We start from the raw sequence: 15,368 nt of genomic DNA on the forward strand, positions 1-15,368 counted from the left end.
GCCCTTTCGCCCGCGTTTCTTCCAGAAGATCGTCTTGGATCCGCCCTGCTAGAAAGTCCTTATCTGCTATAACTCTTTTTCAATGTCCTAATGGCATGACCATTAGTTTATTACAAATATTCCACTTTTCCTTTAAGTTGACTTTATTGGAAATAACACAGGAGTCCACAAAAAGAAAATTTTCCAAACAATAAATTGGTCGTCTGTAAATGCGTAGACAAAATGAAAGTCTATAACAAAAGTAGCTACCATCCTTCAAAATTTTATATATTTATTTATTATTTTTTGTCAGTAATTTAACATGGATCCAGCTACTTAAGTCATATTTCACTATTTTAAAAATAACAAAGCACCCAGTATTTATATCGGTCTCTCACTCCGATGCGTTTGAGAACAAATATATAGGAGTATCCAATTTTTCTACCCACTGTACTCATAGTAGTTTATTTCTCGCAACAGTGGACCTCAAGTATTAAAGTGGTGGTTGTTTCCTGTTTTTCTCATTATATTACGATAAATTGAATTAAACTGATGGTATAAAAATAACAACTCCAGTTCACTATTTCTTTTACATGGAACCAAGTACATCAGAAACAGGCGTATTTCACTTCAGTGTCTTTTCATATATTGAGGAGAATGCCCTGCTCTATTGAACAGTACAGTTTAGTGAAAATTTTCTTTACATATATATCTCTCCATTATCAGTTTTTGATGATGTAACTTTTCGAGGCATATTTTTTCTCTTCTGCCATTGTTGATGAGAACTGCTATTTGCTCGACATATACTAGTTTGATCACGAGGTATTTGGAAAGATAGAAAAGTAGGACTTTTTAATTTATTTTGTTTTCAGTTTACTCCCCTATCCTGAAATCCTTTATTATACACACGAGAAAGCTTTTCTTATCAGCTTTTGACAATATAATAATTTGTTGATGATAATTTGATGCCAGATTTTGATTATCGTCATTACATGTAAATTTTATATTTGCTTTCGTAATTATTATAATCACTGATTATTACCTATTTTTCCTAGTTATTTTATTATAAGTTTTATTATAAGTTTTATATTTTCAATAGTTATATTTAGTATTGTACCTATATTACGTCTAATATAGATAATAGAAGCAGTAATCGTAATTCGTTTGTTTTAAAAGATTCGTTCTTTTAATTTATAACAGAACTTAAATTATTTTATTTTCGTTCGGACACTTCATTCCTCTGTATATAGTCTATTTATAAAGTTTCCATGGGACTTTTCTTCTTCTTCGTAGTATTAGTTGTAATTACTATTATTATTATTATTATTATTATTATTATTATTATTATTATTATTATTATTATTATTATTATTATTATTATTATTATTATTATTTGCGAACCTTAAAATATATAAAACAATAATTACGTCTGTTGTGCTGTATGGTTGCGGAATATGATCGCTTACTTTGAGAGAGGAATGTAGACTGAAAGTATTGACGTGAATATTCGGGTTCAAGACGGACGAGAATGGGAATGGCAGAAACTTCAAAACGAGGAATTGGGTGATTTACAGGGTTGTAAGTGCTCACTTTTGAAACCAGCTTAGCTCACCTAAAACTCAGAGTACAACGTGAGTTAAATCACGCTCAAATTCAGGCTTTTAAAATGAAGAGCGCTCAACTCACGCTCAATTCAACATAAGGAAAACACGCTCTGATGATTTAATAACTAAAATATTTACAATGATGCAGACTGAGAATGGTCCGGACTACAATTGGAAATATTGGGGTGAAATACATTACTTTACAACGAAAGAATAATGTCCAAGGAACTCATTTATACAACTGACAAATCTGTAATAAGGTAGAACGCAACCTCTCCATATGTGCCTCCATAAGAGAAACATTCCATATATTTTATATACCCTACATACCATAAGCACTTTTTTGAAGTATTCTAAATCTGTGTGACTTTCAATAGTGCCCGCCCCTGTTCATTCGGTGCTTTTACATTATGCCACTCGCATGCCTTTGCTACCTCAAACCCTACCTCTCTCTGTGTTATGATGAAACAAACATCCTTGCTCTGCATGTTTAGCGAATTGATATTTAAAGCATCAAGGGATTGTTTGGCCAAAAATAAACACTATTTTGCAACTCTACTTTGCGTGCTGGGCAATTATTAATCTGTACGACAAGATGAAATCCGTCTACATTATGCAAGGTTTCAAGTATCAGAATAAATTATTAAAAATGGGTCAATCCATATTGAAGTTGCTTGGCATCAATGAGGGTTGCTTCACTATTTTTAATTTTTACAGACTTTATATCTATCATCATTTATACTGGCAGCACAAAAATGCTCTTCTTTCAGAAAAATTAATTCCAGCCAGTTGTGAATGACGGTAATTTTCGTTGAGCACTCCGTGCCAATAAGTTGACTTGGCACAAGTTAGCGTAGACTTCCATATCTTAGGACTGAGTTATTCAGAAACATTACAACAAATATTTTCTTTATCATTTTCTCTTCTTTAATTTTGTCTCTTAGCATGAGAAGTTCTAATTGAGGCCTAATAGCTGAAAATTTTTTATTATAATTTCATATACTATAGTTACCATGGCTAGAGTAACAACAGTAACACAATTTTTCCTAAACTTTTCATGATATATTAAAATTAGAATGATGTATAATATCTCAGGTAGAATATGGAATAACAGATAATAAGAGAAAACTACAGCAGAAATTTCAACTTTGATATTTAACTGTGACCGAAGTTGTGAATTTTGAAAAATTGCACGCAAAATGCATGTTTATGCTCCTCTCAACCATTTGTTCCTGAACTAAATACTCAACCAAGTTGAAGCATCACAAAACACATTGTTTTAATTTATAATTTATTTAATGTTGAATGATTTACACATTAGAATAAGCTTACACTTTTCAAATAAAAAGTTAAATTTGAAAATTAAATAAAATTGATTACCAGAACCAATAAAAATAAAACAAAGCATTAAAAGAAGTAAGAAAGTAAGAAATTAATAGAGTATTAGAAAACACGAAACTGATTATTATAATTGAATTAGGAATAAGTACAATAAGTAGGACGAAGTCTCAGAATGCTCATTATTTCCTGTTCGTATGGAAGTGGCAGACAATATAAGAACTTAAAAAAAATAAATAAAAAAAATAAAATTAAATTAAATTAAAAAATAAATAAATTCGAGGCTCCAAAACAGATTTTGGACTAGAAACTTTTTTTTTCTTCTTGGCATGGGAAGATGGTCTGTGATGGGGTAGGAGACACAACAAAGCGTGAAGTAAGTAAAACCAGCTTACAAAGAATAACAGAAGATCAAATCCTCAGTGTAGAAAAAATGCTCAATATCCGCAGATAAAACATTAAACGTATTACATATTTTCTCATCCCACAAGAATAAATTGTAACTTACATCATATTGCTCCTAAGATCATAAAGTAAGGATATAATTACCCAATGAGTGTTGATTTACACAAATTAAAGTTTAGAATTTAAGGAATCTTATCATTTAAGGAAATGAACACTTTAATAATCTATAAGCGTCGTCTTGTAGAACGACCAGTAAGCAAATATACGAAAAAGCAGAAAAAGCTTCAATAGTAAAAGGCAGAGTGCTAGAAAATTTTCTCGCTCAATTTTTTAAGCGAAACCAGCTAAATTATGCTGCAGTTATTACTGAGACCTTTATTTATGAACACGAACAAAATTATACGACGTTCTCGGAAAGTTTCGTCCGAAGAAAATTCACTCCAAAAGTAATCTACTTACCCGTTCCAATTTTTCAAGATATTATTTATGCCATTTATTACGGATATTAATGAAATATTTGTTTATAGATTATTGTTATCACTTATTCCTTATAGATTTTTCAGAAAAAAATTAGTTATGCCATATTGTTAGGTTATTAGTGAAACATTTACAAGTAATATGTGCGTAAAGAGTATGTGTATCATTGTTAGGAAAAGACAATAATATGCTAATTAACACTGTATTTTGCTATATACACACAGCACGCAAATACTTCTATATAACTATTTCTTTTAGTAAAATAAAAGCTTTTAATTATCACTAGAAACGAATGATATCCTTTAGTACTACAAAATTTATTTTTACTCTTTTTTTGTTCTGAAAGCTATACATTAAAATTTATATTGATTGATATATTTGGACATTTCCTTTTCCTTAAACTCTAACACTATTGTAGAATTCATGAAATATGAACAAAATCATTTCTTATTTATTTTTGAGAAAATTGTGCCAGAAAAACTCACCTCCCAACAATAAACTGCACGTTCTGGATTTTTAAAGGCCAAACGAGTTAGTTCCTTCTGTTAGTTCCCCATGTTCCTAGTTAAATATTTATTTATGAAATATGAAAAAATCGCCTGAGTCGTTTTTGAAAAAGTCGTCTGGAAAAACTCATCCTAAGTTTAAGCTATTCCTTATGGATCATTTTCAGAACAAACGAGTTGTCATATTGTCAAAATATTACTTTATATTTATACTAAATATTTATTAATGAAATTAGTCGTGTTTGACAAAATAATCTGAAAATAACACACCCCTAAGAGTAACTACTACTTCTGGGTCTTTCCCAGTAAAATAGCTTATACCATTGTATAGGGTTGTTAATGAAGTATTCATGTATACAATATAAATAGAATCATTAGAGCAGTTTTTCAGAAAATAACAAATCTTTGTTTATATGTTCAGTAAACTACCATTATTTTTGGAGGTAGGAAGAAAATTCGAAAAACCCTACTGGGATATCTTGTAAAGAGCTTACGTTTCAAATTTGGTGCAGATATGTTGAACAAAATGGCATCTAGGCAAATATACATACATCGGAAAGAGCGAACTGATAGATATACATTCTAAAAGCAATTTTTCGGAATATAGGGACTATAAAACGTGTAAATCTGTTAAAATTTTTGAATTTGATTTTTCCACGATCGCTATACTTTTTTCTCTCCTATCATTGCTGGAAAGTAGACAACGAAATCAGATTGTATAATTTATTTCTCTCTCTCTCTCTCTATAAAAAAAAATAAAATAAAATAAAAAATAAAAAAAAAATAAATAAATAAAAGGAAAAAACAGAAGACGCCAAAAGCTTCAAGTTTACAACGAAGGAAAAAATGTCAGACTTCCAGGTTACAACAACCTCTTGTTCTGTGATTTCTTTAAAATAAAATAACCTACCTATCATACGTACGGCAAGACATTTTTTTCTGTTTTTGGTTCGTCTGTAACTACCATGTTACAATTTTTTACCAACTTTAAAAAAAATATGATAAATCTCGCCAATTAAATAAATATCACGTGAAACAGACGTACTTCCAGTCGCCTCGAGCTATTTCTAACGCTAGCCTCCCTAATCTGCACCATTCGTTTAATGACAAATTATTATTTAAATTCTTTTCTTAGAGACCGGACAACAACAAACTTACAAATGAACAAATACATTATTTTGTGAAAATAATAATATCCAGTGTTGAGCGTCAAATTGAGCATGTTTCTATTCTAAAACTCACCTATTATTTCAAGTGAATCTCAACTCACGCTTTCAAAATGATTTAGCTATGATAAAACTCACGAAAAAGGAGCGCGCTCAAGTGAGCTAGCTCAAATGAGTGCACTCACTTACAACCCTAGTAAGTTATACCATTCACTTAACATTGCCAGTGCTATTACGTGTAGCAGACTCAAGTGGACAGAGCATGCAGCCATAATGGAAGAAAGTTTGAATACTTTCGAAATTTTAACTGGAAACCCAATCGAAAAAAAAAAAAAAAAAAAACATTAGAAAGACCTAGGCATAAATAGGAGAAAAATATTAAGAAAGATCTCACAGACATACGAATACAAAGTAGAAGCTGGGTCTAGTTGGCTACGGATAGAAGTCAGTGAAGGTTTTTTGTAAATGCGGCATTGAATCTTCGGAATTCCACAAACCACAGAGTTAGTTTTTGTTTGCTTGCTTTGAGGTTTCCTAAACGAAAGAAAAATTAATTTGACGATTGTCTATCCTGAAAAGTGTGGAATTTATCGAAAGCAGGTCAAGAAATTACACAGAACTAACATAAGGTCTGTCTACATATCATTGTTTCAGAGTAATATGGTTCCTACATAATGAATCTTACAAGCAAGTTAGGATATTAGAATTCAGGTTCACGAATATACTAATCATTACAGAGAAATGGCTGAATCGTTTGAAGTGAATTTTTGAACATAGTTGGTACCTATCTTTAACTGGATTTTTATCGTTTCTTTAATTAAAATGCGCATCGTAAAGAGGGAAAGGGGTTCAAAATTTATGCCAAAATAGATTATTTCAGAAGCTTATCAAACTAGGGGTAGTGAAACTCAGTATACAGACTCCTTACTAAAGTAAGTGGACACGTGCCCCTGAGTTTTCGAGAATTCAGCATCTAGGAGCAGGACGGGAGGAGGATAAGTTTTATTATGTTTTTCTCAACATATAAAAATGGCATCAATGTTGTCTGCTTCATCATAGGAAAACGGTTGAACCGTTTAAAATGTATTTTAGAACAAAGTTCGCATTTGGCTCAGTCAGGCATGTGTTATGCTATTTTCATTATAATGTATATCCTATTTTCATCACAATGTATATCCTGAGGAGGAAGGGGGTTCAACATTTATTCCGGAAACATAGTACTTACGAGTTCCTCGTGTTACGGAGATGTAACTTGGTATATAAAGTCCTCATTAGAAATAATTACGAAAGTATAAAAACAATGCGACACATGTCACAGTGTTTTCAAAAATTCTGCTTCTAAGTGGAAAAGGAAGGTGAAACAATTTCTACAGTATTTTAAATTCACATGGCGAAAGTGAGGAAACTGTTAAATCGTTTAAAATGAATTTTGGAACATAGTAACAGCTGCGTTGGGCTGGATTTTAATCATTACATTTTGACTGAAATATGTATCCTAAAAGGGGAAGAGAATTTAAATTTTTCACAAAGAATAACGGCTGCAGTGTTTGAAATGAAGTACTGAATATAGCACTTGAGTCGAGCTAGGCTTTTACAAATTCATTTTTAGTCAAATATGCATCTTACGAGGAGAAAGCGGTAGGGGGACGGTTCAAATATTTTCTATAAACCTATTCTTCCCGTGTGAAAAACGGGCATTTTAGCTAGTTGTTCCACCAGTATTTTTAAAAAGCATGGTTATAACCCTGAAATTGTAAGTTTTTAGTGTAGTATTATTTGGGAATTATACAAAACTTTCCACTTTCTTCTCAAGAGTATTGAAAGTATCTGGGTTTTAGGAAATATCGCTTAACAAAATGAAGCAAACAAGATAGAACTGAAGTCAAGACGAACAAAAAAGAATTTGGAATGAAAGAAAGAAAAATATAAAGGTAACTATATAAATATGATTAACGCACCGCATGGTATGCCGGAAACTCAGGTTCGATACGGTCTAGTTATGCAACTTTTCAGTCTTTGTATACAACTGAATTCGCACTCATAGACGATAAGATATAAATTCGGTTATTACCTCCACTTATATATAAATATATTGATAGCACTTATTGCTTTATCGTAACTAATGGTTCCCCCAAGCTTTCGGCTCGCTGTACGCTATACGTTAAAATATAGCTTAACTCAAAGGTCGTTAAGCAATATGTTACATTTAACTTTCTCTGTTATTGTTCCTGTGTTTGCTTGTCCATCAATTAACTTACGGTTACACAAATATTGCATTACACAGGTAAACAGTAATAACTGTCTGTAGTTTATATACTTTGTTCATGTTCCTGAATTACTACATTACATTTTGCTTGAAATATCTGTGCACTATATACAAGTTAATGCAACCTTATTTCGTTTAATACGGCTGTTTTAATAAACATTTTCAAAAGATTAAACTGCAACAATATAATATCAGTTGCAACTAAATTGTTATAATATATTATTGTACAAATACACAAATATGAGTACTTAAATCTAAAACGTGGCTATGACCCTTGTTCTATTTTGAATTAATTAACGCTAAGGCTCTCTTCTTCAGTGCGAGCGGTCTCGGGTATGATTCCGGTGGGGGCACTCGGTCGAAAAAGGGTAAACAGGTTTTTCAGACCAGCCATCCTGAATGAGGGTTTCCTGGGTTTTCCTCATTCACACCAGGCAAAAGCTGGGGTGGTACCTAACTTATAGGTCTCAGGCTGCTTCCTTCCTTCCCTCTCCCTGGATACTGTGCTTGCCGAGGGACGTCATCCCTCATACGTGACGGGCTAAATGGCCCTAAATGCCAGAAGCCCACAAAATCTAAATCCTACCTTCTAACTCACTTGAAGTAATTAAATTGGAACAATGCAGGTCTTAAGTTGTAATTGAATCGTTACCATAGTTTTAAATCTGCAAACTGCACGTTAGTATCATCTATTGGTGTCACGCAGACAGGCAACGCAAGCAGTGGAGCGGCGTCTGTTAACTATTAGAAATTAGTCACAGATCGAGACATTTCCCTTTTATTTATTTATTTATTTATTGAACAATTTCCCAGATACAGCATAACTTTGCCATTTTACACAGGGACATGCTAACAAAAGAAAGAAAAAAAAACAAGACAACAATAACAACAACATAGAAAAAAAAGAGTGTAAAAGTAAGACTATTCCGTCAAAGCTCGTTTAATTGCTCTTTCAAACACTGGGTAGCTCGAAAAAAATGTCCACATCAGTTGTTACTTGATTATAACTGTTTGGTATTCTATAAAAAAGAGACCTCTGTATAACAGCCAACCTAGGACGGGCAAGATGGAATAGGTGGGTATTCCGAGTGATGCGGGAAAGGACACGTAAGGATAGTTCCTGAAGTAATATTTCCGATCTTAAGGTTCCATTAACTATTTTATGTAGATATTTCAGGTCAGAGATATTTCTGCGTACTTCAGGAGTCTGAATATTAAGATGTCGCAAGAGCTCCTTCTTAGATAATATTCGAAGTGCAGGAACACGAAATCGGACTATAGCAATGAAGAAATTGAGAACAGAATCAAGTCTGGAGAGATATGTAGGTGCTGCCATGGCCCATATGGAAGAGCAGTATTCGATCTTGGGCGCTATTAAAGTCTTATAAAAAGTTGCTAATGAAGAAACAGTGCATAGTTCGGTGAATCGATAAAGAAGTCCCAACATGCGCATCGAATTCTTTAGTATTGAGGAGATGTGGTCAGAGAAGGTGAGTTTTGAATCAAAGATGACACCAAGATCGTTATGACTAGCAGAATGTGTGATAGGGGAATCGTTGATATGGTATGTGGAGGGAACAGGAGACTTTTTCAAAGTAATAGTAATACTGTCACATTTCTTACTGTTGAGTTTCAAGTGCCACATTTCACACCAGCCTGTAAGGTAATTTATGTCTTCCTGTAGAGCAATTGTGTCATGGAGACACGATATTTCTCTGCATAACTTACAATCGTCAGCAAAAAGCAGAAGGCCACTAGGTTGAGCTGATAAGTGCGTGTAGAGATCATCCATATACAGGACAAACAGTAGAGGCCCAAGTACACTCCCCTGAGGCACCCCTGAGATCACGGGTTGGGGGTTAGAAGTCGCCCCTGAAAGAACAACTCTCTGTTTACGGTCCTTCAAGTAGCTTGTGATTAGAGAGAGAAATTTGCCATGTACATTAAATCTATTGGAAAGTTTATGAAGAAGATGAATGTGACTGACAGAATCAAAGGCCTTCGAGAGATCAAAGTAGATAACATCTAATTGAGTATTGTTATTCATACATTTGACTGCACAGGAAATTAGAGTACTTAAGTTTGAGAGACTTGAGCTTTTCGGTAGAAAGCCGTGCTGAGAACTATGGATGTAAGGTGAGGTGAATTTAAGTAGCCTGTCTTTAATTATTTTTTCGCAGATAATTGATATTACAGAAAGAAGAGATATTGGCCTATAGGAGGATACATGATCTTTAAGTCCTGATTTATATATTGGGGTCACGTGAGCCAGTTTCCAACTGGTGGGATAATACCCTTCCTTGAAGCATCTATTGAATAAGATAGATAGAGGAACCGCAATAACTGAAGCAGTTTTGTTGAGAAAGAGAGGACTAATTTTATCAGGTCCAAGTGATCTATGTGGAGATAACGATAGCAAGAGAGCCAGAACTTCGCCCGGGGTGGTAGAGAGAATGGATAAGGTGTCCGAACAGATGGGGTGGAGAGGGGGGAGATGGGTAAAAAGGATCTGTTATATCACAATTTCTTGCACGCAAAAATCTGAATGTCAATACGAAAGAAATCACTTAACAAATTAGAAAAGAGGAAAGATTGAACTGATCGAACTTGAAAGAAACCGTTTTCACGCTTAACCTCAAACTAATAGCACTTGCACAACTTTATCAACACTTATGTATACTGTCGAATTATTACGTTGCTTATTAAGTTATACATGCACAGTACTTTTTATATTAACTTTCCCTCTAACATTGTCGTCACTAATTTAGTTATTACATAAGAAAAGATAACTATGACAGTATTTAAATATACTTACCATTTTATGGAAATATTTCGACTGTACTTCTTTTACAGCTGTAAGAATTTCATGTATCTCTTTGCAAAATAACTGCCTGTTGTTGTATTTCATTATTTTAGTGACCTGGTGGCGAAAGTACATAAAGAATTTAATTTTTAGTTAACTTCTACTATTTTCAATGATTCTACATTTTCACTCTTTTTCTTTTATTTTAGTATAACAATTTCTCAACACATTTTCTTTCGGTTAATTTTTCTTAAATAAGCTTCCTTTTAAGAAAATTTCTCTATTTTTCTGATAGTATGTACGTAGGATCGAAGAAGGCGTAGAAAAGACACTTAAACTGTAAAAATGCACAGAATTTGTAAATAGTCACATAATAAAATAACAGTCAGATATACTTGGAGTATGACGCTTTGTTCATGGTTTTATTAGACGTTACCACACACATCAAAACTGTAAGCCGTATACATTTCTCAGAATCTCACATTGATATCTTCCTCTCAGTCTGGTCAGGATTCAAGTGTAGAGTTATCTTTGCAGTTAACAATCATGTCTTTCTGCAAGCAACTTCTACGCTACGAACTACACAGTGTTAATCTTCTGGTTTTTGAAAGTATAAAGGGGAACAAGGAACTAAAATTAGTATTAACACTAAAAGGAAATCCTACATGAATCAGTTCCATGTCTATTCAATTTCAAACAACTAATTTCAGATTAATCGATCTACACCATTTCCCCAGTCGTTCAATATCCTAGATTTTTAAAAATACAATATAACCTTATTTTCTTATTGAAAATACTTGTTATGGGTCAAACTTCTGGTATTCGAAACCCAGTGAATCACTAGTAGCAAACAATAATTATATGCTAACGATATCTTTAATATCTCATCATTTTGAAGACACTCACAAACATAAATAAGTATACAAATATCATAATTTGGCCTATTTCTTTGGTTATTTACAACCAACAAACTTTTTCCTTCTTTTCTAACATTTCAGTTTTGATGTAATTTGTTCTTATTTCAAAGTTTAAGTTTTAACACTCTCCGGCGCTCGTCATGATTCTTTATTTCTAAAGATAATTTTCTTACTTCAGCCTTTTTATTTATTTATTTTTTAATTCGCCTTGATAGCTTAAGGTGTTTCTCGTACTTTTTATGGACAGCTCTAATGTTTGTTAACATTTCTTGAATAGGTACTTCTGAATACTTTCGCGAAATCTGATTGCATTTTCTACTGTCCTCAGAAACATTTGTCGACTATGTAAATACATTTCCGGAGAATGTTGAACACAACAATTATTACCAACTATGTGGAACACATTGCCAAAGGACGGAAGTTTTGCATTGCGTTCAGTGTTTGAAGAATTGTTACCACTTTTAGACGTGTACCACTTTGACGAAAAATGAAATGAAATCTTTGAGTTTTACGTCCCACGGTTATGCCGGTTAGGCTAAAGGAGACGGTGATTATGAGAAATGAATGAAATGGTGGAATGAAGAAAGTGGGAGGAAACGGGAGAACCCCGAGAAAACCCACGCACACGGTGTTTGTCCACCACAAAGTTCACTTGGCGGGAGCAGGGTTTGAACCCGGAACCCCATGCACCAGAGGTGAACGCTCTACCACTGAGCCACCGCGGCCCCCCCACTTTGACGAGAATGTTCTTTGGCACCTTAGATGTGCACCACTTTGACGATGGTTTTTCATTGCCGAAATGAGACGACTTGGGTTAAGGGACATTCTGCAGGTCTAAGAGAATGCAGCAGGATGGTGACACCAGTCATACAGCTGTAATTCAATGACAACCCTTTAACGACACTTCCCAGTACGCCTATCTCCAGATTCGGTAATATCCATTGGCCACCCATATCCCCCGATCTAATTCCACCGACTATTTCCTATGGGTTATCTAAAGAAGCAAGTGTACACCACAAAGTCCATTATCATCAATGAACTGAAGGACAGCATCCGAAGGAAGATAGCAACCATCCCTGCCGAAACCTGCGCCAAACTATGCTGAACATGATTGTTACGGGCAAACAATGTTCTCGTCAAGGTGGTGCACATCTAAGGGATGTAATCTTTAAACACTGAACACAGTGCAAAACTCCCATTTTTTGGCAATGTGTTCCACGTGTTCAACATGCTCCGTAAACGTATTTTAAATGTGCTTCACAAATACGCCTTTTACAAAAAAACTCTTCTGTAAAATATAGATTTCTTTTAAGCATTCCCCTAATTTATTTTCATTTCCCTGGCTTTTCAGCTTAAGATGAACGATAAGAAACGATTGAGGTAAGTTTGTTTTCATATTTCATTAATAACTCTATGATGATGCATAAATTAATTTTTACTAAATATTTATCAGAAGTAGTTTACTCTTCGGAATGAGTATCTTTCCAGACTATTTTCTTGAAAACGACTCGAGAGATTTTGTCTATATTTCATACATTAACATTTCATTAATAACTCTGTACTGCCGCAAAAATCTCTTCTATGAAAATATTCACACACGGGAGTTTACTCTTGAGGATTTCTCAAATATGATTCGAAAACGCTTGATAATTTTATTCGTATTTCACAAGGAAATGTTTCACTAATAACTGCAGCATACCATTATTTAGTTTAGGGAATTGACGCAAGAAAGTTTAGTGCAGTGGCCGGCATCTTTTATTACCACCAAAAATCCGAAGATAAACTGTGTGTAGTCTTGAAACGTGGCTGTTGCTTGCAGAAACACACGAACAGTAAGTGCAAAGATGATCTACATTTGATCAGCACCACCATTCATAATACTGTAATAAACTGCCAGGATTCCTTAGGTTGCTGAGTACCTGGAATATCTTTGTTTCTTAACTCATTGGTTTATATGGAGAAACACTATTCTTTCAAACGATTCAAACAGATTCGAAGAAGAAATCAGTAATATTAATATTCCACCCATTTCGAAGACAACAAAACTTCCCCATATATATATATATATATATATATATATATAAATGAAATGAAACCTTTCAGTTTATCGCCCACGATTATACCCTTTAGGCGAAGGGAGATAATGATTAAAGCAAGTGAATGACGATGGAAGAATTGGTGGAATCAGAAAGTGGGAGAACCCCGAGAAAACCTACGGACATGACGTTGTTCACCACAAATTAACTTGGCCGGGGCCCATATAAATATTCTTCTCTTCTTCTTGTTCACCTCAACCATAAGTTGGTGGGCAACATGGAAATTTTAAAACTTTTCTATCGCGTGGGAGATCTGTTGAGCTATTAAATGAGGATGGTGCAGATTTTAAAATTCTTATTTATAAAATCTTTAGTGTTATAATTATCTTCCAACTGAAATACAGAAACCGTAATTAAATGATACGACTAATCTTACAGTGCCAATATATTTATCCCAGCGAAGTCATTTCAAGAGCCGCGCTACTCTCATTCTCGGTCGCTTCAAGTACCAAAATCGATTAATTCACTGAATTTACATATTTATTAGACCATAATTGTATCAATAAACCGAAAACATATCACAAAACTACATAAACGAAACATACACGTGAAATGAAATTAAAACGTTGTAAGTTTTACGTCCCATGCTTATCCCGGTTAGGCCAAAGGAGACGGTGATGATGAGAAATGAATGAAATGGTAGAATAAAGAAAGTGGGAGGAAACGGGAGAACCCTGAGAAAACCCACGCTCACGGTGTTTGTCCACCACAAAGCTCACTTGGCTAGAGCTGGGATTGAACCAAGGAGCCTCTTTTCCTCCGTAAGATAACACAAGTCTGCAACCAAAAAGCTGTTTGCATACGTTTAGCTGATTTTCACGCTTTTGGGTGCACCGAAGTTGAAAATGACCCCCGTTTCTTCCTGGGATGTCAGGGTTTTGCACAATCGAAATGTAACGTGGTCAAACAGGTAGCTGAAATCGCTAAATTGCAAATGCATCACACGAATATAAAAATGAACATGGAAGATTAAATGTATTTGTGCTCCCCGAAACATGAAAATACGTGTATATTGGTCCGGATGGAGATCACTGACACATATCACATTCATGTGTCATGAATGAGAGTACGAGATTACAAAGAAAAACCAAAAACAATAAATCTGTTCATAGAACGAATTTAGTAAGATTACACCTTAGATTTGTAAAACGTTGGTAAGTAGTTCTGGCTACACTGTTTGTTGCTCAAATACTACGAGTACGCGAGTACGCGGGCTTTTGTTGGCCCTGATATTAGAAAAATCATATCTGACAAAGACTTCATCAGTTCAATGACTCCAACTCAAAAAGAGGCTTGGGTTGCCTTTACTGTGGTCATCAAAACGTTTTTGGGAAACCGAAAGGACCTACAGTACAAGGAAATGGTAGAAAAAATGTTGCAGGCGTTCCGAAAGCTTGGTTGCTCCATGACCTTAAAAATCCATTTTCTCAACTCCCACCATGACTACTTTCTTGACAATGTGGGAGCAGTGAGTGAAGAGGAGGGGGGGAGCGTTTCCATCAAAGAAATTAACGACAGTATCAGGGGAACTGGTGTTACGATGATGGCACACTACTGCTGGATGTTGTTTAGGGATCTTCCGGCAGCCATTTACAAAAGAACAAGCTCCAAACGAAGTTTGACCTTTAAAACAAGACGATTTCACAAGCAATCTGATTGATGGTGGTATTACTTTTTCTGTCTTCAAGTGTGTGCGTGTTTCTGTACATTTATTGGTGCTACGCTGTTAATGGTGTTTCTGTGAATCGCATATTTGTGTTCATATTTTTGTTCAACAATGACCACCCGTTTGTTCGAAACCCAGATGTCCC

General features: G+C 34.4%; 1 protein-coding gene across 2 annotated transcripts in view; it reads right to left on the reverse strand.

Annotated features, from left to right (window-relative positions):
• Positions 1 to 15,368, reverse strand: part of LOC145686290 (uncharacterized) — a 72,498-nt gene that overhangs the window by 34,997 nt on the left and 22,133 nt on the right. For both annotated transcript variants that reach the window (XM_081759427.1, XM_081759428.1), the window contains one exon: positions 10,557 to 10,661. In XM_081759427.1, coding sequence (XP_081615553.1) covers positions 10,557 to 10,661 — 105 coding nt within the window. The remainder of the gene's footprint in view (positions 1 to 10,556; positions 10,662 to 15,368) is intronic.

The sequence above is a fragment of the Thermobia domestica genome, chromosome 5 (assembly GCF_964235325.1).
Source record: "Thermobia domestica chromosome 5, izTheDome1.hap1.1, whole genome shotgun sequence".
Classification (NCBI taxonomy): Eukaryota; Metazoa; Arthropoda; class Insecta; order Zygentoma; family Lepismatidae; genus Thermobia; species Thermobia domestica.